At 34.2% G+C, this 22,617-nt stretch overlaps 4 protein-coding genes across 5 annotated transcripts; 2 read left to right on the top strand and 2 right to left on the bottom strand.

The window, feature by feature from the left end:
* Positions 1-3,928: 3,928 nt before the first annotated feature.
* Positions 3,929-6,677, top strand: LOC135124641 (leukotriene A-4 hydrolase). 2 transcript variants are annotated; one of them, XM_064049858.1, is made up of 9 exons: positions 3,929-4,088; positions 4,142-4,222; positions 4,454-4,569; positions 4,625-4,764; positions 4,819-4,930; positions 4,985-5,053; positions 5,184-5,753; positions 5,804-5,948; positions 6,000-6,677. In XM_064049858.1, the coding sequence occupies exons 2-9, from the start codon at positions 4,171-4,173 to the stop codon at positions 6,629-6,631; spliced, it is 1,836 nt and encodes a 611-aa protein (XP_063905928.1). In that variant the 5' UTR covers positions 3,929-4,088; positions 4,142-4,170; the 3' UTR covers positions 6,632-6,677. The 2 variants fall into 2 exon arrangements, with proteins under 2 accessions (XP_063905928.1, XP_063905927.1); XM_064049857.1 differs by having other exon boundaries at positions 3,929-4,222.
* Positions 6,635-7,489, bottom strand: LOC135124642 (large ribosomal subunit protein uL13m). The gene is made up of 4 exons (XM_064049860.1): positions 7,400-7,489; positions 7,219-7,342; positions 7,003-7,157; positions 6,635-6,950 (listed from the first exon to the last, which is right to left on the bottom strand). The coding sequence occupies exons 1-4, from the start codon at positions 7,421-7,423 to the stop codon at positions 6,717-6,719; spliced, it is 537 nt and encodes a 178-aa protein (XP_063905930.1). The 5' UTR covers positions 7,424-7,489; the 3' UTR covers positions 6,635-6,716.
* A 3,930-nt stretch (positions 7,490-11,419) lies between these two features.
* On the top strand, positions 11,420-14,599 carry LOC135124639 (RNA-binding protein spenito). Its single transcript, XM_064049855.1, has 2 exons — positions 11,420-11,563; positions 11,647-14,599. Exon 2 carries the CDS (start codon positions 11,704-11,706, stop codon positions 13,876-13,878), a length of 2,175 nt encoding a protein of 724 aa, XP_063905925.1. The 5' UTR covers positions 11,420-11,563; positions 11,647-11,703; the 3' UTR covers positions 13,879-14,599.
* Positions 14,600-18,895: 4,296 nt separating this feature from the next.
* On the bottom strand, positions 18,896-22,331 carry LOC135124640 (UBX domain-containing protein 6). Its single transcript, XM_064049856.1, has 6 exons — positions 21,977-22,331; positions 21,468-21,918; positions 20,010-20,164; positions 19,715-19,960; positions 19,518-19,675; positions 18,896-19,465 (listed from the first exon to the last, which is right to left on the bottom strand). Exons 2-6 carry the CDS (start codon positions 21,832-21,834, stop codon positions 19,066-19,068), a joined length of 1,326 nt encoding a protein of 441 aa, XP_063905926.1. The 5' UTR covers positions 21,835-21,918; positions 21,977-22,331; the 3' UTR covers positions 18,896-19,065.
* Positions 22,332-22,617: the final 286 nt, after the last annotated feature.

Raw genomic sequence — 22,617 nt, 5'->3', positions numbered from 1 at the left:
TTAATAAATAGATGAACAGAACATACAATCTGTACGGGATATAGTGCGGCATAACTGAGGGCAACCGAAACATTCGTGTTGTGCTAGTTTTGATTGCCATGTCAACTACCGCTACCAACCTCGTTCGGCGTAAAGTACTAGATGACAGGGCTACCAACCTGACTTTTTATCGAGTGGTTCCGTAGAAATGACCGCCACTGTACATTTCATTATAGTTTGACCGATCGTGAAATTTAAAATGTCATTTTAAAAACTATTTAAAAATACTAGTTATTAGTTTGAGTATTATTAAAAAGTTCAGTGCAATCGACCATTTTTTCACTTAATAGATTCTGGTCAGTGGTACTTTTTTCTGCTTATTTTATGTCCTGGATTACACTAGTGTACAAAGAAATTGTGTTTTCCACTCTGATCCGTGTACTTGATGTATTTGTTTATACAAAATTCCTAAACCATTTTAATTTTGTTTCCATCATGTCAGGTTTTTTTTATCTTTTCTTAAAAAATAAGAAGTTCAACATTTATTGTAAAGTGTTATTTAATCACGAAAAATAAGTGGTCAGTGAACACGTTCTGAAATTTCAGGCAAACATTTTTTTTTATTTTTGTTAAAATTTCTCAGTCGACTCATTATCGGAAAATATAGTTAACAAGCGTAAACTATGGAAGTATTGTAATCGAGTCCATTGGACAACTAGCTACTTTTACGTTTTCTCGACATTTCATGACCCCTAGAGTACGAAAAAATAGGCCTGTCTGTCTGTCTGTCGTCTGTTCGGATTTTTATTAGACAGATCATTTCCGAAACTATTGGACCGATTGTTGTCAAATTTCAATCTCTTATAACTCTGATATTAACAACAACTGAACAAATGTTAAAGTTTCAACGAGCAATAAACAACATTTAAATTCGCCATACAATCTTGTGAAATTTTAAACAAATAAGTCTTATTTGAGATTAAAATTGGACACCAAATAATTTATATGATAGAAACATTCATCAACAAAATATTTACAAAACGAAAACTAGCAAAGATTTATAAAACAAAAGATTTGGTGTGAAATAAACTTGTGCAAATAAAAATATTATGTGAGGTTAAAACTGCAATGAATGAAATTTACGTTCAATGAAAATTATACAACAAAGGAAAATTACTGAGGTTAAAATTATGAGATTAGAGAAGTACTGTATGAGGTGAAAATTTGCAAAGTTAACAAAATTTACATGTGATTAATATTTGCTACACTTTATCAACGATTCAAACAAAGAGCATACATTATGTTAATTTATGTCATAATCTAAGTGATTGGTTACTTAAAAAAAATACTTTGAGAGTTTAGAATACCGCGAACTGGTTACCCCAACAAAACACTTAATAAACAGACACAAAAATATCCAATCATCGTTGCGAGGAAAAAGCGTCTCGGTGATATAACTTTATTGTTGCGAGAGAATACCTCGATGATGTATTTTTTTAGCGTTGCGAGGAATAAGCCTCATTGGTGTTATCAATCTGTAGCGTTGCGAAGACATGCCTCGATGAAGTAATCAATCTGTAGCTTTGTGAAGGCATGCCTCGATGATGTAATCAATCTTTAGCGTTGCGAGGGCATGCCTCAGTGATGTAGTCATGATAACGATGATAACCGCCTAAGGGAAGAAATTATTTTAACCCCCCGCCAGTTCGCAGTATAATGAACTTTGTTTAACTGCCGTAAATGAACTATTAGCAATCTTGTGTGAAGAATTAAGAAGTGTTATAATGTAACACTTACGTATATGCATCCAGAAACCTATTCGTAATTAAACAACAAAAGTGTTTTCCTGACTAAGTGAATTTCCTGAAATCTTCTAGCAAGTGATTTATTTAAATAATCCTGATTGTTAAATTGTTTTAGCACTAGCTGACGATTAAGAAAAACCAACTTGATTGGTGAATTTACAAACAATAAAACAAATTTACAGCACGTGTTTCGCGTTGAACAGAAGTCCGCACTTTTTCGATTAAAAGGCCGCAAAAATTACCCGCGCGGGTTGAGGAAAACTGAGCGACGTCGGTTACGATTGGTTGTCGTTAAACAAAGGCTCCCTTTTATTAACTACTAAACCAGCTAATTTAAACCTAGCTCCTACCACGTGTTTACATTCACAAAAAATATTCAGACTGACTCTCCGCCATGCCGCCCTCTGTCTCTACCAAGCCGCCCTCTAACTAAACATGCAGAACTAACCCCTACATGCATTAACCCCAATGTGCATATTTGGTTGCCTATGTTTACCGTTTACTTTTTTTTGTGATTGAATTTTTTTTCTTTCAAATTCAAATTATTCAAATGTGATTTCGCGCCGCTGTTAATTAATTCCAGCGCGAAAATTTTGATTTAAATTTGGTCACCACAATTTGATAACTGATAACACTAGTTTACAAGGTTTTATATCCGAAGACAAAAATAGTTGAATCTAAAGGATTTGGGTTCGGGAAATTCAAATCTGAAAGCAGAAAAAATCCATCACGTCAGGTTTTTGAGATATTTATATAAACATACCCCGGATTTTTTTTCTTTTATACAACTCTTATAACTTTTTTATTTTTAAATATATATGAACATATAGTTCTTTAAGCAAATTTGTATCATTTTAAAAGACCATTTAGGTAAATAAATAACATGAGTGTCAATTTTTCAAGCTACTAGATTGTCATCAATGTGTTATTTAAAATTTTTCAAGTATTGATTTTAGAATAATTGGTTGCTTTTGACTTATCTACGGGAAGTGATAATAAAAATGTGAGGTTGACCTCACAAAGATCTTTTAAAATGATACAAATTAGCTCAAAGAAATACAGGTTTATCTATAAGAATAAAGAAGTTACAGGGGTTGTATCAAATAAAAGCAACACCCAGTATATATTATAAACATTATGGCTGAAAATTAAAAATGGTTAACACTGATGTTCTTTTATTGGCAGTACTGTCAGTTTCCCTTATAATAGACCAACAGTAACACATTTTCGTCCCAAAAACCTTTATACCTTCATTTTAAGTATATTTGAACAGGTCTTCCCGCTTTAGGTACTATAATTTTACCACAAATGTAACAAAACTGATTTGCACTTACTTTCCACGATCTCGAAGACATTTTTTATGCGACAATTGTGCATTAACATGAATCAGTTTAACACAAACGTGAAGGTAAAGCAAAGTTCATTATTTTGGATTTATGAAAAAACCTGACGTGATAAGGATTATCCGTTTTTGGATTTGTTATCAGTAAGTAATTTAGAAGTAAAAAATATTTTTTTTATTTTTGGATACGAAAAAAAGTTTAAATTTGTAAACTAGTGTAATTATTGTAGACCCGTCGATTGGCGATTGGTACACTTTGGTAGATTCCTGCGAGTTTGTGTGACTTGATAGTGGTCAGTTAGAGCATATCCCTGAGGAATATGGTTTTCAAGGATTCTTTAAGCTAAGTCCATTGCAGCTGCATCAATATTCTCGGTACAACCCACTAATCGAAATAAACACCGAACTGATGATAATAAAAGAGCCAGACCAGAATCCTGAATACAGAGTGTTTATTATTAATTTATTAATGACACAATAATTTGGTGCAACAGTTTCGCAGATTGTCTACCAACACAGACAGACGACAGACAGACGACAGACAGACGGAAAAGAGAGACCTATTTTCTCATGCTCTAGAGATCATGAAGCCCTAGCTTACGCTCGGAAATTAAAAATTGACAAAAACTGAACTAAATCCCGTTTACTGATAAAAAAAAACATGAGTATTATTTTCGTCACTGGCATATGTTGTAAACCATAAATTAAAAGAATAACAGTTTATTCTGTGAGATAAGACAATTAGAAGATAAGCAAATTAAAAAAAAAAAGATATAACTAGGTAGACAAGTACAAGCAGGATCAGCAGGATCGTAAACTCCCACCAGTGCAACTGAGCTGCCGCTGTAATCTTGATAACATAACACCTTTGCTCGACAGCTTTATCCTAATAAGTGTAGTTGAACTGTACAGTCGGTCAAGTGCCTACGTGTCACTTTCCCAATTTTATAGTAGTTTAATCCGTGGTTTAACCCTAACCTCCCCCTTACGTGTTGATTATTATTAGTTCTTGCAGACGCAACGTTGGGTCATTTTATTGATAGCATGGGAGCCGAAGGTTTAAGTCCAAGAGATCCTAGTTCTTATTCAAGACCAGGTAAATCTTTATACTTTCAAATGCATGATAACTGTGTTTTGTATTTGTACACATTGTTATTGAGCAGAGGATTTAATATTGTGGAATTATTACAATGTTATAGCAATATACAGTTCGTGTAATAGAACAGAATACACAAATAAGTTTATATTTTTTTAAATACAGACCTATTTGATTGTCTTTTTATTTTTCTTGAAAACCAAGATTAAAATTAATACATTTTATTTACAGAGGATGTAGTGGTAACAAATATAGGCATTAATTTGAATGTTGATTTCAACAAAAAAATTCTGCATGGTCATGTTGTACTGGATGTGAAAAGGATTAATAAGAATGCGACAGAACTGGTATTGTCATATGATGTACTTATTAATGTTACAAATTTTACTGTTTTGTTAACAGATTTTAGATGCCAAGAATTTAACTGTATCAAAAGTCATTGATCATTACACCAAAAAAGAACTAAAACATGTTATCTCAGATACCATTGAAGAATTTGGATCAAAAATGTCCATCGAATTACCAGCACAAGAAGCCGATAAGTAGTGAAGATACATTTTTAAGTATGCCTTTTTTAAATAATATAATCATTTTAGTTTTACACTGTCAATTTATTATGAAAATAATCCAAATGCAAGTGGTTTGCAATGGTTAACCCCAAGTCAGACTGCGGGAAAACAGCATCCCTACTTATTTAGTCAATTCCAGGTATATTCATACACAAATTTCACTTTAAATGTATCTAACAATATTGTGTTTAAGGCAATCCATGCTAGATCTGTAATACCTTGCCAAGACACCCCTTCAGTAAAAACAAAGTACTCAGCAACAGTAAGTATCAGATTCTGTTATCTATACATCTATGTATCCATTAAAAAAACATTTACTTAGTGATACATTTTTCATTACAACATTAATTTGAATAGATAAAACTAATTGATTCTTATCATACATGTAATAGATTACAGCCTCAAGTGAACTAACTGTTTTGATGTCAGCCATCCTAAAGTCTACAGTAACAGAAGGCAATCAGAAACAATCTTATTTTATTCAAGATGTTCCTGTTCCTTCATACCTTATTGCCATAGCTGTTGGTGCTTTAGAGTCCAAAAAAATAGGACCTAGATCTCATGTTTGGGCTGAAAAAGAAATAATTGGAGCATGTGCCTATGAATTTGCTGAAACTGAACATCAGCTTAAAACGGCGGAAGAAATCTGTGGCCCTTATGTATGGGGGATATACGATTTACTTGTACTACCGCCAAGTTTTGCCTATGGAGGCATGGAAAATCCATGCCTGACATTTGTAACACCTACATTATTAGCTGGTGATCGCTCCTTAGCTAATGTTGTTGCGCACGAAATAGCACACAGTTGGACTGGAAATTTAATCACCAATCGCAACTTTGAACACTTTTGGCTTAATGAAGGTTTCACAGTTTTTGTTGAAAGAAAAATTAAAGGCAAACTGTCTTCACCTCTACAACAAGATTTTGATGCTCTTGGTAGACTTCCTGAGTTAAAGGAGACGGTACGAAAAATGTGTTAATGAGAAAAATACATAATAAATTATTTTTATAGGTAAAGCTATTGGGTGAAACAAATCCTCTTACAAAATTGGTGGTGGACTTAAAAGGAGTACATCCTGATGATGCATTTTCTATCGTCCCCTATGAAAAAGGACAAACGTTTTTGCGTTACTTAGAAGAAGTAGTTGGTGGACCTGGTAATAATAAATTTATTTTGTAAAAAAAATATTAATGTTTGTAAATTTTAGCCCAGTTTGAACCATTTTTAAGAAAATATTTTGACACTTTTAAATTCAAATCAATTGATACGGATGATTTTAAATCGTTTTTTGAAAATCATTTTTCAAATAATTCTGCCATACAATCCGTTGACTGGAATGTGTGGCTTTACAGTCCAGGCATGCCTCCTGTCATACCAAACTATAATACAACATTGGCTGAAAAGTGTAACAAACTGAATAAACAAATTTTGGACTGGGATGAAAAAGCCGCATGCCCTGTGGAGTCGAGCCAAGTTAAAAATCTTACAGCTGATGAAATTATTTATCTGCTACAACAAATACTAGATGATAAACCTCAAAGTGTTACAAAATTGGAAAAACTTGATAAAGTTTTTCATTTCAGTGACGTCAAAAATTCTGAAATCAAGTTTAGGTGGCTAAGAATTGGACTGAAATCGCATTGGCCCAAAAGTGTTGATCCTGCTCTTGATTGGGTTAATGAAGTTGGAAGAATGAAGTTTGTTCGTCCTCTGTACAGAGATTTGTATGCTTGGGAAGACTCTAGAGCCAAAGCGGTTGATAATTTTGAGAAAAATAAGCAATACATGATGCATGTGGTTGCTTATACGGTTTCTAAAGACTTGCATTTGACTAGTTAAATATTATACATGAAACATTTTTATTAATATATTTTAATACAATGGCTTTTATATTTACATAAATTCCTACTGTTAACGAGATGATTTATCGTAAAATATAATCTTTGGGATAGTCTATTAGTTTTGGGAATTCTTTTCTTTCTTGCTCACTATAATGGTCTAAACGTTTAGGAACTGGCCTAATCTGCTGTATTTGATTTGAGACATTTTTCATTAAATCTGCTGGCACTTTGCCATCAGGAAAAAGATGTAATCTTTCCATTGTATACCGCCTTTGCAAATTGCCATCCATGCTGCTATAAACAGCTTTCTTGAGGATCTACAAATTAATATTGCTTTTTCCACCACGGATAGATTGACTATGAATTTACCATGGTGGGATCTTTATCATGAAGTTCCCATGCCACTGTCCAACTTGCACCTCCAGGATAACCAGTGTGATGAAAATATGCCCTTTTTTTCCACTCATCTTCTGGTAGCGCAATATCTCCAGTATTAATAACAATTACATGATCTCCACAATCATCTGTAATTTTTAATAATGGTTGTTTTTTTGTAAACACTCATAAAAATGAGTTCGTACTTACTTAAAGGATGGTAGATGGGCTTGTGTAATCCCATTAAATATTTTTTTAACAACTTTGCTGAATGAAACGGATTTTGCCAAGCTGCATCATACACATGCCAAATACGTGCAAATGTAGCCCATTGCTAAAAGAATAAAACAAAGTTTATTTTAAAATGCATTAAATGTATATTAAACAATACTTGAACTCTTTTCAATGCCGACATTTCGTTTTAAAATGTGGGGTTATTTAAAATTATAAATTAGGATTAGGTTAGGTTTTGACATTTGGCGAGAAACCAAAGCATAATACTAAAATCAAAATCACTAGATGGTATTTTATGTCCTCTAATGTTAAGCTATGTTTATAATCTCGTTTACGTACTGCGTAGTGCGTATACTTCTCCCGATCCATATCAAACGTAAAAACCTGTGGTAAAAACCTAAACCCTTATTATACAAAAAGTATCACCGTGCGTATACTTATTAGCCTACAATTTATGGTTGAAATCGGAATTCTTCTTATTTTTTACGTAACATTAGCATTAATAAATATAAATATTTTTGTTACAGTTTCGGCCAGAAAATCTTGGGCAGTATTTTTCTGTCGTTTAAAAAAAAACACGATGTAGTCTATGCCTTATTGTCAAAATGATTGACACTGTTAAAATATACATTTTGACGTACGTCATCATCCACATTCCAGTCTACGTCAAAATGACAAACGTGGCAAATTTGAGGTTATAAGTACGTAAACCCTGCTTTGATGGAACTGCCCAAGATTTTCTGGCCGAAACTGTATGTAAAGTTTGTCCAGAATTATAAGAATTTTATGGACTCCCAACGTTAATCCGTTTTACAGCCCAGGCGTCAATTGTATTGTACACCTGAAGAGCGGGGCGAACTCAGGTACAGAAAACATCGGCTTTCCCCTGACAGGCTCTTTATCTGTACAATAGAATTGACGCCTGGGCTGTAAAACGGATTAACGTTGGGAGTCCATAAAATTCTTATAATTCTGGACAAACTTTAAATACATATTCCCCTTGCCATTTCTATTGAAACCATATATCTAATACTACTATATTGCTAACTGGCCTCAAAAGAATCCGAAAACACAAAGGCAGAGCAATATATCAGACCTCTCTGTCTCTCTGTGGTACCAAACAGTACTGCGCATACACTCGTGCTTGCTTGAATAAGTGATTGCGCGCCACAACTGGTGAAAGCAAAAAAAGGTTTTTCAATATGGCCGATATAATCAGTGGCGTAACTTGGTTAATTTTCGCAGGGATCATGAAATAGTAAAATAATAATAAATTCGCTACCCTAAACTAAACTAACTACACTAAAAGAAGCTTAAATTAATACAAACAAACAAATCTGCAATAAAAACGTATAAGCCAAAAAACTCGTAATGATAGACTAGAGAACTAGACAGAAAATAACTAAGCTAGTAAAGACGCCACTGGACAACCTGTTGTCGTTTGACAGTTGAAGTGCTCATGCGCTGGACATCGCTCATGATTGGTTTGGGGTCATAAAGAGTGCTTGCAAAGGTTCTGAATATTTGTACGCAAAAGATAGGCCGTACTCCCTCCTGTATAATTCTTTCCTCCATGGGATAGCGTGATTGGATGCGTTTTGACATTTCGTACTGTCCCTTCTAATTTGTGTACATACGCACAGACCCTCGGTACTCTTATAGACAGAAAACAATATCTTCCGTCTCTTTTTGTCCGTGAAGTAACATGGAAACGGTGTTCACGGACAGAGAGAGACAGAAGATGTTGTTTTCTATCTATAAGAGTACCGAGGGTCTGTGCGCATGTACACAAAATAGAAGCGAAAGTACGAAATGTCAAAACGCATCCAATCACGTTATCGACTACAAATCAAGCAAGTACGAGTGTATGCGCAGTACTGTTTAGTACCACAGAGAGACAGAGAGGTCCGATATATTGCTCTGCCGTTATGTTTTCGGACTCTTTTGAGGCCAGTTAGCAATATAGTACTATTAGATATATAGCAATATAGTAGTATTAGATATATGATTTTATCTGACGTTTGACGTAGGCAAAGCCTACTTACAAAATCCACACAATTTAAAAAAATGTAACAATTGACCCTTTTCCTGTAAGCAAAGTGAGTAGACATTATATAAATTCCAATGATACAGAGTGAGACAACATCGCGCAGGCGAAGTCAGATTTTTGGAGCGCCAAGTTAAAATTAACCAATGAGCGATAGATTACGCATGTGTAGCTGGTTGCATTCTGTCAAAGCGGTTTGTTGTCACAGGCCTTTGCTCTGCTGCCGGAGTGCCGGATACGTGGTTTTGAAGATGCGTGCGCACGGAAAGTCACTATGGAAGTTTTACGATCTTACAGGAAAAGGGTCAATTGACGAAAACAAGCACCACTAAGTCATCGGCCAAAAAGTTGCATACATTATACATGCGGTAGGCATCCCCTTATGGGATGAATTTCGAGAAATCCGTTCTTAAATGATGTCTCCAGTATAAAATGAACATTCCCTCCAAATTTCAAATTTCTATCATTAGCGGTTTGAGCTGGGCGTTGAAAGGTCAATCAGTCGGGACATTGCCGTTTACATTTATTCGGGTCAACTACGACATTGGTATATTTTGTCTAACGATGGATAAACGCAAAAAAATTGCAACGTAATGCTTAAATACTCCGACATCAAACATTTATTACAAAACCAAAATTAACGAACAAAATAAAAAAATAATCATTTTCTGAGACTATATTATAATAATAAAGAAAAAATAATTGTAGGTGTAGTTTAGTAGTTTCTTAAACTAATTTCTGACAGCTGATTCGTCAAGAGTGATGTTTGATTAGAACTGTTTATTTTTTGCATTAAAAAAATCTTTTAACAAATAAAATAAGTAGCGTTGCAATACTCACAAAACACAAAACAAGTGAAAAACACTTGAATTATTTATTTAATTTTACGAATTATTTAAATAGTTGTTACTGCCCATTCACAATGGACATAAGGCATAACAAGTACATAAAGCTTACATAAATACATAAAGTTGAAACGATGGAAAACGTGTACCCCTGTTCACAGTGGACGAACATAATTCTTATGCTTATGAACGTTGTATGTAACTGCCCATTCACAATGGACATAAGACATAAGAACGAGCGCATAACATAATTTACGTTTTTGGTTTGTGTCTGGCTTATGCTTATCTACGTTCACAGTGGACAGAGTGAACTCTGTAAGAATTGTTAAACTGCCCAAACGCAGAACGGAATAACTCCCGGCCACGGTTGTAGAATAGATAGGTTGATACACTAGCATACATTTGCATATCCCTGGTCAGCGACGCCAATTGCCGATCGCGTCGCCTGGTTTTTGACGTTTTAGGGACACAGAACTCTATAGGCATCTGTCTATAACCGATGTAATTAATAAAAGAAATCGTATTTATCGACTCCGATCAAATGTCATTTACAAATTTTGTATTGTTCATAAAGCAATGTAAACCAAAATCCCTAAAATAACTAGAACGATTTCCGCTCGACAAGGTAGAGGCGCTAGCTGTCTGTGTCCTTTCCATGGATATAGGGATCGAAAAAAAGCGTCGCCATCCCAAGCCATTAGTGTACAAACCTATCTATTCTACAACCGTGCTCCCGGCTAAAGATAGAAACGGCTAACCTCAAACTGAGTCAATCAAAATATCTAATCTACAATTTCATACGATATTCGAACTTGACAACTCGCAGTACAGAAGAAACTCGCAGTGTGAAGCTTTGATTATAATTTATATAATATAATCAAAGGTGTGAAGTGCCAAGTGCCAACTGTCAAAGGGAATTCAATAACAGCATTCAAAAGTCCCTAGATTTTAACATAATTTTGACATAACATAAACTTTAAAAAGTATCGAGCGCTGTCTGTCTTTTACGTTATGCCCCGCGCCTACGCGTACGTCTGTGCGCATACGGTTACGATAGTGTTATCTTATAAAACCTACTTTAATCAGTGGCCTTAATTTAATAAAGAAAATATGATTATAAATAAATGGAACGGCCAGATTTTGCACTTTATCTACGTCAAATAGACAAAGATTCTATGTATGATTTTTCTTGAACACTATTAATTTATTATTATTTAGTTTGCTATTGCATTAGTGACACAAAGTGAGCAAGCGCAGTGCAAACGTTATGTTGACATATCAGCGTATAGCTTTCTACTTTTCGCGTCGCCATCTTGCGCCGCTCCTTTTTCTTTGCTTCCATTTTGTTTTGAAAGGACTGGTATTGACGTGAATTTTATGGTATAAACCGTAAATGGTGGTATTTTGCAGTGCTGTGTGGTTTTTAAAAGTATGTTTGTTTGTTTATCTCTCTGAATATGCATAGTTTAGTGTGTAATGTTTTGTTATTAAGTGTGTATCTTGTGTTTTTAGGCGAAGGAGTGCCGTGTCATCCATTGTGTTGTCCGTTAATTGGTGCGTGTGGTGCGTATGATCGGCTCCGGAAGAGACAAAATAACAGTAAGAATACAAAATATGAAAAGAAGCAGTGACAGAGACACTCCTCCACGCAGTAAGAGATCCCGTTCGAGCATGGGACGTTATGACGACAGTTCCGACGAACGCATAACCCCGGAACGCGTGAGACGCCGCGGGAGCCGAGCCCGAAGCCCGAGCCCCCGACCGCGCTACGTCTCGCCGCACAGAGACGAGTACTTGCGGCCCCCAGAGCGGGCCTACCCCTATAAAGTTCTGTGTGTCAGTGCTTTACATCCTAAAGCTAGCGACGAAGTGATCAAAGACACTCTGTACAGAGAGTATAAGAAATACGGGGATCTGAGCATAAGGTTGTCCCATGACTTGGACGAACGTGTCGCATATGTTTGCTTCCGAAACCCCGAAGACGCACGAGACGCCAAGCATGGCAAACCTCGTATTATTATATACGATAAGGTGGCTCTTGTGGAGGCTGTGTACGAAGTGCCCCGCTCCAGTGATATATACCGCAGTCGTCCTCGGTCGATCACGCCTGAATATGATAGACATTATTATGCGAGATCTCCAGAGAGACTTCGAGCTGTGGATCGGTACGATCGGGCTTATGGACCCCCTCCAGGTGTACCAGTACACCGCGAATACAGACGTGAAGCTCTGCCAGCGCCACATCATGAGTATTTAGCACGTCCGCCGATACATCATGGCCCTCCACATATCCCTCCAACTCACGGGTATGGACCCCCAAGACATTCAGTTCCAAGACCACCATTTGAAAAAACAGAAAACAAGAAAGACAAGTTTCCCAATTACTTACATCATATCCAACCAGAGGATGACCCCCTAGCTACAAGGACTTTGTTTGCTGGTAATCTAGAAATTAATATTACAGAGGAAGAACTACGACGAATTTTTGGACGCTATGGAGTTGTGGAGGATATTGATATTAAACGCCCACCTCCGGGAACCGGAAATGCATTTGCGTTTGTGCGTTTTCACACACTTGACATGGCCCATCGTGCCAAAGTCGAATTGTCTGGCCAGTACATTGGAAAGTTCCAATGTAAAATTGGATATGGTAAAGCCACACCTACTACTCGTATTTGGGTAGGGGGTTTAGGTCCATGGACTTCCGTGCCACAACTAGAACGAGAATTTGACAGATTTGGGGCTATTAAAAAAATTGACTATGTAAAAGGAGACAACCAAGCCTACATTTTATATGACAGTATAGACGCAGCTCAAGCTGCTGTAAAAGAAATGAGGGGTGCACCCCTGGGAGGTCCAGACCGTCGTCTAAGAACAGATTTTGCGGACGTTACCCCAGGTGTCACGTACCGCCCTAAACCTCCATACCCGGGACATGAAGATGCTATTGATTACAGACGAATTGATTACGAGTATGATTACGATGATTATGCACGTAGTTACAGAGGACGAGTGGCGTACCCAGAACGTAGAGCTGGAAGTAGAGGACCATACCGATACCCCGAGGGAGCGGAAGATGAATGGGGAAGGTCAAGAGGTCCAGAATACGAACGTCGACGATCGGGTTCTCGGGGAGCCGATCGGTCAAGGTCCCGTTCACCAAGACGTTCTCCTGATTCAGATTCCGACAACGGTTCTCGCAGAGCAGGATTGCTCGCATCGAGTCGTACTCTTCCAGAAGTAGCCAGAAAATGTACGACAGTGTGGCAGGGAGCCCTAATTTTGAAAAATTCACTATTCCCGGCCAAGTTCCATTTGATCGATGGCGATACAGACATTGTAGACGGCTTAATGAAAGATGAAGATGGTAAACATCAGCTTAGGATTACACAAAGACTTCGGTTGGATCAACCAAAACTCGAAGACGTTCAAAGGAGAATTTCGGGAGCCAGCTCTCACGCTATATTTTTGGGTCTTGCAGGATCCACGGCGTCTGTTACAAATGATGATACTACAGTTCAGACCAGACCTTTAAGGAATTTAGTTTCATATTTAAAGCAAAAGGAAGCAGCTGGAGTTATTTCTTTGCTTAACAAGGAGACTGAAGCTACTGGTGTCCTCTATTCATTTCCTCCTTGTCCATTTTCCACTGAACTCCTTAAGCGCACATGTCCTAATCTTTCAGAAGAAGCCATCAAAGAAGACCACTTGATCATTGTTGTGGTACGTGGTGGCACTGCTTAATCCCCTCGCCCCCTCCTTTTCACACTAATCATTTTTTTCTTTAATGGTATAGTCATTATAGCGGTTCAGTTTTAATTTTTAATTATTTTGCAATAATTTAACAGTAGTGACTATACTAGAAACGGTTAAATATTCATCTTTTTCTCATTTCATATTTTATGAAGTACAATCAAATTCATACTCTTTCTCCAGGTACACAAAGTAGCGTAACGTTGTTTTAACAATAATCAATTTGTTATACTTTTCAGGAAATTGGTGATCAACGATGTTAACTAGTTGCGTTGATATGTGTTGCTTTGACTGTATCATTTAAGTGCTTACTGATTTGTTTGTGAAGAATGCGCTAAAACAATTTGTAACAACTATGATTTGGTGACAAAGTGAAAAAATTTAGTTTAAGTGTTTGCAGTTCTTTCTCATAAATGCATGCCTTTATCCTAGTGCTAAAATTCTGTTAGGATTTATCTGTTATGTGAAAGGACTGTAGTTATGACATTAACGAAGGAAAATTAACTACAGTGTTGTAGTGTTCTGTGCAAGTAGTAACTGTTTATAAAAATTGTTTAATAATAAAAAGTTGATAATTGTGATGTAGTGTAAGAAACTCTTTCAGTGATTTGTCAACTAAAACTATGGTCTTCTATACTGTTTTCTTCAGGTACATGCAGTTGTCAGTTCCAAATGTTTAACAGTGGTGTGAAAATAGATAAGTTCTTTCAGACACTTGTGTTATTCTTCAGAGTCCTCGTGTCAGTGTCGGTGACGATGATACACTAATTAGGTCCAGTCTAAGAGGTTTTGTGAATTTAAAATTAATCGTGTGCAATGGTTTCTTTCTTTATTTTTTTACGAGACACTTGTGAAAAATATGGTTGTGATTGGACAAAAATTGGATCTCTGGTAGTGTTTCAAATTTAGTGTTTTTTTGTTAAAAGTACAAACTTTAAGTTGTGAGAAGACGTACAAATGTGAATCGAAAGTTCTTTTTCACGATCAAACATTAAAAACAAAAAATTGTGAGTACCTTCCATTTATTCAAAAAAATTTAATGGATTTTGCAACACGTGAGTATTCGTGATCAAGTTACACAGGTATTTCTAATTTGGTAAGTTAACTAAACTAAAAGATCAATATTTGCTAGATTATACCAAAAGTTATAAGTTGACAAAGGGTAAATGCGATGTTTTTTCAACTGAAGACCTCTACAATAGTAAAGGATCTTGTGATTAGTAAGAATGTGATTATTTTGTTAATTAAATATTGTAAAACTTAACATTGCAGATATTAAAAAAAAAGTAAAGTTAATATAAAACGATTTGACCTTTAGTAATGACGATGTTATTTCAAAGTATTAAGCTAACTACTAAATTTTATCGTTGAATGATTATTGAATACTGTTTTTATAATTTTCCAGTAGACAAAAAAAAACATACGCGAATTATTTGGATTTACTTTGATCTGACATTGAAAATTTTTAAATAGTTTGTCTTAAATGTAGGAATGATTTCTTTTAACTCCATGTAAAGTTTGTGTGCAATAATTATAACCATTGAAATTAATGAAGCGTCAGCGGAACAAAGTTAAATGAGGTATTTGTTGTTTCTTAAATGTATCAGACATTTAATTCTTTATAAACTTAATATCCAATAGCGTCTGCTTCTACCTAAGTATAAACATTTTTTTAATTTAACTTTCGCATACTCGCCTTCTTAAATCTGTACCGAAATAGTTTAGAAGTTGGGAAACATTCCATATAAAAGTTTGAAGTTTACAAAACCTATGCGTGATAGGAGCCTGTGAGTATAAAACCAAAAAAGAAAAAATTGGGTCCTGCTACGGTATTAGAAACAAAATGTTTACATATTTCAATACCTAATGTATTTGTTGTGGTACAAACTAGTCGCCGAACCAACAAAAATATTAATTTTAAACATGTGCTACCTTAAAAATGCTAAAAGGTCAAGTTGTGTATAAGGTGGTAGAGTACGTACTGATGCCCTTGATCGTTGTAAGGTTTACAAAATTATTTTATTTTTAAGTTGGTAGAGTGAAGGTATAATTTGCATAATAGACATACTATTTATATCTATTAGATACATAATAGAGCAGTTAAAAATTATCGTTATCAAGGTCACATTGCTTAAAATGTAAAATATTTATGATTCACTAATACTTATTATTTGTGCTTAAATTATGCTTCTCAGCATTACATAATTTTCGTCTTATTGCTAGGTTGTTGCTGCACTTTATCAATACAGAGTAAATATATACTCATAAACAAACCTAGGTACCCTAATCATTCAAGTAAAAAGTAGAAAAAAAAGTACTCCCTCCGTCCGAAAATATAGTATACATTTTAAATTTATTTTTGTCCGAAATTATGGTATACTAACTCTATTTAATAATACTATGATAACGACAATACATTTCAATTTATATGCAATGGGACTTTATTTAGAGCTTCTGGAGAATTTACCAATCTCGTTGGTAACTTCCCCTCACGACGTTTGGATTTATTAAGATGAGAAATTTTATACTTAAAACTAAATAAATAAATAATTTTATTTTATTATTCTTTCTAAAATCTCTTATTTTTTAAATTCACCAGGTGTCGATTTATTTTGTTTTTTAACAGACACGAACATAGATCTCAGTCCACTATTTATATGATGTTCCATTATTATATAAGTTGCAAATAAAATTACTCGATTATAATTTGCTGATCATCACTCGTTAATTATAATAATTTTGTAAAATGTATACCATATTTTCGGGCAGAGAGAGTAATTTTAAGCCATAAACACTGAGAATTCACTTTTTCAGTTATTAATTGCTTTCGTTATTTTTAAATTTGTATTGTTAATTTTGCCGTATTATACGCATTTTATTACATTTTGTACATTCGATCGACAATGTAATTTTCTGTTATGGCAGTATAAAAAAATATTGTGTATTATATAGCCTAGAAACTGTGAATAACCTTGAAATTGCATTATAATTAAATACAAAAGTTTATTTAAAAACTAGAGCTGATTCACTAGGCAGTGAACTAAAAGTTTTACAACTTATGCCATACTTAAAGATTCCACGTAGAAGATTCTTGTAGCTCGAAAACAAAGGAAAAAGACACTGAGTGTGTTAAAATGGTTATAAAATAATAATTTTCACCTAACTTCTTTCGCAACTAAATATTCAGAGAATAAACGCGTGCATGTCAGGATACATTTCTCATGCATATTTACAGTTCTCTGATATGACGTTATTAAATAAATATAATATAAATAAAAAACTGAAATAGTGTAAGTAGATGGAATCTGAAGCTATATTTTTCAAAGGTGTTGAATATTTTTTATGATGATAAAGATAACGCTAAATTGATAAGCTTCTATGAAATATTGAATGAAATTCATCAACACATTTTTTAAGTTACCTATCTTGTACAAGTAGTTGCATTAGCTTGTGCGCTTTTGGACGTACACTGTCTTGAGCGTATTTTTTAAATAAGTAAAGTAAATAAACATTTACTATATTTTTTGAGACAATTTCATCAATTTTTTGAAGAGGACGATTGATGCAATTTAAGTTTAAGTTGCTAGTAATAAGTCAACATATTTACAAAGTTGGGTTAAATATCTTTTATATTTTTTTGGAATAAGCCGTATGTTGTTAAAGTTAAAAATACGGCAGAAGGTTTTCTCAGGTAAAACAGTGACATGTGTCCCTTTTCAAAGAAGTTTTATTTGACAAAATGCTAACATGTGTTAACGTGTTTGGATTTTCTTGGTGTTGCGCGGGATTTATTCTTTCATATCTGGAACTGCTATTTAAAAAAAAATCGTGTTTATGATGACAGTGTTTCTTTGTTTTCGACTACAAGTGTTGAACTTTAAGGTAAAAACAGTTGCGGAAACATGAACAAAAAAAGAGTGTAACTGCAAAAACAAGAGTGCCATCTACTAATCACAAAAATAAAACATGTTAATATTTTATGTATCAAATTTTGCTTTAAAATATAACAGAAAAGGATCTTATAATTTTGTTTTCTAAGTAAATTATAAGACGATCGCATTTCCCCCATTGTCAACAAACATACATTGTAACTTCTGCCAGTAACCCAATTAATATTTCTCATGTACCAGTAATAGTAATGAAAATAATAAAATAAGTATGGTTGACCAAAGTACAGGTGTTCCAGGAAGTGTCTGCAATAATCGCAAGCGCCTAATCGTACCACGGCTGATCGACTGACTATGATTAGCGCATGCGTAATAAGACAGTTACAAAGAACATTAGCAAATTAGAATTGAGATCTTGGAGTCGCAGTAATGGGTGCCATCCTGTGTAAGAAAAATGTTTCAGCCGTGCTCCGAATAGGTGCTCCTTAATTTAATGATTTCGAGATGCGTTTAATGAACATCGAACAATAAGTGATTCTGGACTTTGAGGACCCATTTTCCGGAATTGCAAAAGATTTTCTTCAAATTGATGTGGTTTAGATATAATCAGAAGTGTTTCGAATTTTTTTAAATGTATATGTAATTTGTGTTTGTAGTTTTAATACCAATACTGAAATTTTGTATATGGGGTAATATAACGCAGTGTTCCTCAACTTTAATATAGTATTAATTATCATGGTACATTGAACTTTAACTCACACTTTGTACGAGTGTACTATATGCACTGTGTTTTTTCCCCATAGACCAGTATCGTCTGAGAAACACTGACACAAGACTTTCCAAATATCTACATAAAAATATAAACTAAAACTTTGTTTTCCTGATCGTGAAAGATCTTAAACGATGATTCTATGTTTGTTAATTTTGTATTTTTTTACGAAAGGTGCTGTATATAAAACATTTAATAAATAAAACAAATACATGTAACTTTTTGTATATCTCTTTATCCTGCTTTACATCATTATAATAAAGTGAAAAATTTTCAATTAAATCATTACTTCTTCCTCGGCGTGTAAACAGTTGGTACATTATGTAATAAAAAAAATTGTGAAAGCCATTGATTTGTTGCTAGTAAATAATTTAATGTAAAATATACATTTATTTATATGAACATAATTATAAATATTCTATAAATATCAACAGCATTAATTTAAACTATGCATATGATAAACAAGCATAGTGATAAACTGATTGTAAAATATAATTTTGGTGAAGTGACATTAAAATATGATTACAGTTGTTGTATTAACAACATTACCTCCGGTTTGAGATAACTTGTGTTACCAGATCTAGCAAACTCATCTGCTATTGAAGAGTCCCATTGAAAGTTCAGAATTGCTGCTGGGACTAACTTGAGCTGTGCTAAAGAACTTTCACTGTCAGACTCTTCAAACTTATGCCCAGTTGGTGCCAACAATATGAAGGGCAAACCGGCATGTTCTAAGTTGTCTTGCACAAAATCTAAAATCTCAGAAAATTTCTCATAGACTGAGAATGTTCCTTGCAAGTATAGACCATCTGGAAATCGAATTCTGATGATTGCAAATTTATATTTTCTAAGTTCTCTCATTTCATCTTTTTCCCTCATTGCTTTGGTTCTTAACTGCATTTGTTTCTCCATTGCTTCAGTTCTACACAAAGTATACATCTATAGTTTAAAAAAAAAAAAAAACAGTTTTATACCTTAGTTGTTGCTCCTTCTTCAATTCTTCTGGACTCAAAGTATAGAAATCTTGAGGTAAATCCAATCTTCGGGCAGCTTGAGCAGGTGAAAGCACTTGTATGTTCCGATCTAACTCCAGTTCAACTCGATCTTCTGATTTTAATGCCTCCCTAAGAAGCTACACAGACATTTACATTTAAACGTTTTTATTATTTACCTCCAAAACTTGCGGGTTTTCAATGTTTTGGTCATTAAATACCCAAAACTCCTCCTCAGTCCCATTATGGTCTAAGACTTGCTGCTGAAAGCCCGCTGCCAGTAATAAATCGGTAGCTCCCAATGTAGGTAGAACTTTGTCCCGGAATGTTGGATTTGAACAACGGATTTTATGAAATTTAGTTTCTGTAGGATTAGCGATAATGTTATCTAGATAGCGGCACAAGACGTCCACGCAATCTTTTACCTAAAAGTAGAAGTATTAATGATAAATCTAGTGGATACAAATTAATTACTTTTGTTCTATTATAATTGCAAGACTGGATAATAAGGCAAGCTGTTAGACCTCGCTCTTCTTCTAACTGGTCAAATAAGAACTCTTTGATTTTTATTTTCCATTCTTCCTTGTTTAGTACCTCTTCGCTTATTAAGGGACAGCGGAAATACACGCCTAGCAAAAATGAACATATAAGTAGTACTTTACAAAAGGTAAGTCAATAACAATTAGTAATGTTGGTAAGTATTTATAATCGGAAGGTACAGTCTAAATGCACCTAAATCCTATCTGTAGGCAATGACAATTTTCGCCATTTTTTTTACAAATTATTGGAAACTGTACCTATTAAGTTTTTGCATCCTTTGATACTGTTAGGTACATAGTTTTAATTTTGACAGTAAATGAATATCGTCTAGGAAGTAAAAATGTATCAACATTTTAAGTGTTCTTCATTTTTCAGAAAGAAAATTGCTAAGAACATTAAATAAAGAAACTGAACTTACAGTTCAATTTTAAGCCATAAGTTAATTTAAAAATGTAAAATAAATTCAAAAATATTATCCAAAAACCATACATACGGTGCAGAGAATGATAACTCTATGGGTTTTTTGGCTGGGACATTCATACACAATAACTGGGTTTCCCATGAACCTGATCACTTTTGTACATTTGCTGCACCTTTACTGTTACGACCAGTTTCATTGAAAAGATAATTTGTTTAAATATAGCATCCCACATATTTGTATGAATTTGAATTTAAAATTTTCTAGGATAAATAAAAATAACACATTTTCTATCAGGAAGTAGTTGACTTGCACATAATCTTAGTTGAAACGTATTCTATGGTGTTATTTTTTTTTATTTTATTTTTAAAACAACGCATCTTTAAGCTTTTTTCAAATACATTTTACTTTTTTCGCACATAAATGCAACACATATTGAATATATAACATACACTTTTTGACTGACTGAAAAATGAAAGAAGGAAAATAATAAATAATTCATGGAACATCTAATATGTTATTAAGATTAAACTTATATTCAAATCAGATGCGTTTTATACTTTCTATCAATAAATAGTGTTTGAGCTGACAACAGAATGAACTTATTCTGAAATTTTTTATTGTCCTGGGTTAAAAAAATTATATAAAAATTATTCAGCAACAAATATTGATTTGAAATATATTATGGAGTAATTAATTGCCAATGCAAGCCATTTCAACTTTAACAATAGAAAGTAAAGTTGAATGTCAGTTCTACCAATTTCAGGCAAAATTCATATCAACTGAAACTAATTGTTTATCACACTGCAGACAATTCAACATTGAAAGTAGGTTATTATGTGTCAATAATTTACACCAAGTCTGATTTATAAATGCCCATTTGTTTGAAAAATTGATTGTGTCATCAATAGCTGATCTAATTTAATCAGAATGGGTGTAAGCAAAAACTGTGTTTTTTATTTGACCTTATATACCTTTGACAGCCAAGTAAGGTGATGCCTCTACATCTGCTGGTGCTGTTGTGGAATGTGTTTCTGGTTCAGGATTAGCCATATTCTTCTTTTCTGCTTCCAGTTCTCTCCTTACTTGTGCCTGAATTGCCGCCAGAGATGTGTTAAAAGCAGGATTTTTACTTTGACTATTGAAACGAGCCAGTGCGGCGTCTGCAGCTTGTCTTGTAGCATCACTGGGTCCAGATCTTTGTGGAGTATAGGCTGGTTTCTGTTTACTAGGTCCTACTATGGTTGTCGACGACTCATTTAACCGATGGCCCGGTCCTGCTAATTTAAACTTAGCATCTGCCTTCTTCTTGGCGAAAAATTTCTTTATTTTGTCAGTCATGATTTTATATGCGTGGGGTGTGTTCTTTGGGTAATTTTAATTTAGATACGCTGGCCTTTAGTTCTTCGATGGCCTTGCTAGTGGCTATTCACAAAACGTATATTTACTTTTATATTGTTACAATATAACTAACATGACTCACCTGGTTTCATAAAACGATCGCAAATACGTTTGCCGTATACTTTCCACGCTATAAATATTAGCACTAGGTTAACGCACAAAATAAGTATAAATGCTTTAAATAAAGAATACTGAAATTCGTCAAAATAAAGAGATTCCGGTAAACTGTCAAAAACTGATAACAGATTTTTGTTTTTGCTGTCGCGTAATGTAATTAAGGAGTCGATTAAATAAACGTTAATCGTATTCCAGTAAAGGTAAATTACATCTGTAAACGACGAGTTTGTCCAAAAACTGAACACTTCGTTCATAACTCAAAATTACAACCCACTGTCATTTCACAGCAAAAATCTTGAAAAACCTTTTTTGACGTAACGCAAAACAGCAGTGCTGCACTCATGCGGCAGAGAAAGGCGATAACTATTAAAAATATCTGTAATCGTGCATTCGTGCTTTTCCTTAGGATATTCAGCAATAGATGTCTCCATTACGACTTGGACCAAAGGGCGGCCCTTTTCATTATTTAAGTATACTGATACTTATACATATACCTATTAAATTATACTATTAGTAAGAAGTCTTGTAAAAGAAATATACTTGACTTGATTGCTTGACTGTTAAAGAATTATTAACTCGGTATAAACTCTTGACGGGGTTCTTGTC

Source organism: Zophobas morio, unplaced genomic scaffold (genome assembly GCF_036711695.1).
Source record: "Zophobas morio isolate AGI-343-1 ecotype UQ-CSIRO unplaced genomic scaffold, CSIRO_AGI_Zmor_V1 ptg000007l, whole genome shotgun sequence".
NCBI lineage: Eukaryota > Metazoa > Arthropoda > Insecta > Coleoptera > Tenebrionidae > Zophobas > Zophobas morio.
Note: the sequence above shows the minus strand (reverse complement) of the source record. Positions and strands in the feature narration are given on the sequence as shown.

Excerpts from the sequence above, each read along its gene's own strand:
- LOC135124639 (XM_064049855.1), top strand. The coding sequence starts at position 11,704 with ATGATCGGCTCCGGAAGAGACAAAATAACAGTAAGAATACAAAATATG.
- LOC135124641 (XM_064049858.1), top strand. The coding sequence starts at position 4,171 with ATGGGAGCCGAAGGTTTAAGTCCAAGAGATCCTAGTTCTTATTCAAGA. Across the intron at positions 4,765-4,818 it reads CCAGCACAAGAAGCCGATAA|TTTTACACTGTCAATTTATT; the intron begins GTAGTGAAGATA and ends TAATCATTTTAG. Across the intron at positions 5,754-5,803 it reads TTCCTGAGTTAAAGGAGACG|GTAAAGCTATTGGGTGAAAC; the intron begins GTACGAAAAATG and ends TTATTTTTATAG.
- LOC135124642 (XM_064049860.1), bottom strand. The coding sequence starts at position 7,423 with ATGTCGGCATTGAAAAGAGTTCAA. Across the intron at positions 7,158-7,218 it reads GCCCATCTACCATCCTTTAA|ATGATTGTGGAGATCATGTA; the intron begins GTAAGTACGAAC and ends TAAAAATTACAG. Across the intron at positions 6,951-7,002 it reads ATGATAAAGATCCCACCATG|ATCCTCAAGAAAGCTGTTTA; the intron begins GTAAATTCATAG and ends ATTAATTTGTAG.
- LOC135124640 (XM_064049856.1), bottom strand. The coding sequence starts at position 21,834 with ATGACTGACAAAATAAAGAAATTTTTCGCCAAGAAGAAGGCAGATGCT. Across the intron at positions 19,676-19,714 it reads AAAACCCGCAAGTTTTGGAG|CTTCTTAGGGAGGCATTAAA; the intron begins GTAAATAATAAA and ends ATGTCTGTGTAG. Across the intron at positions 19,466-19,517 it reads AAGAAGGAGCAACAACTAAG|AACTGAAGCAATGGAGAAAC; the intron begins GTATAAAACTGT and ends TACTTTGTGTAG.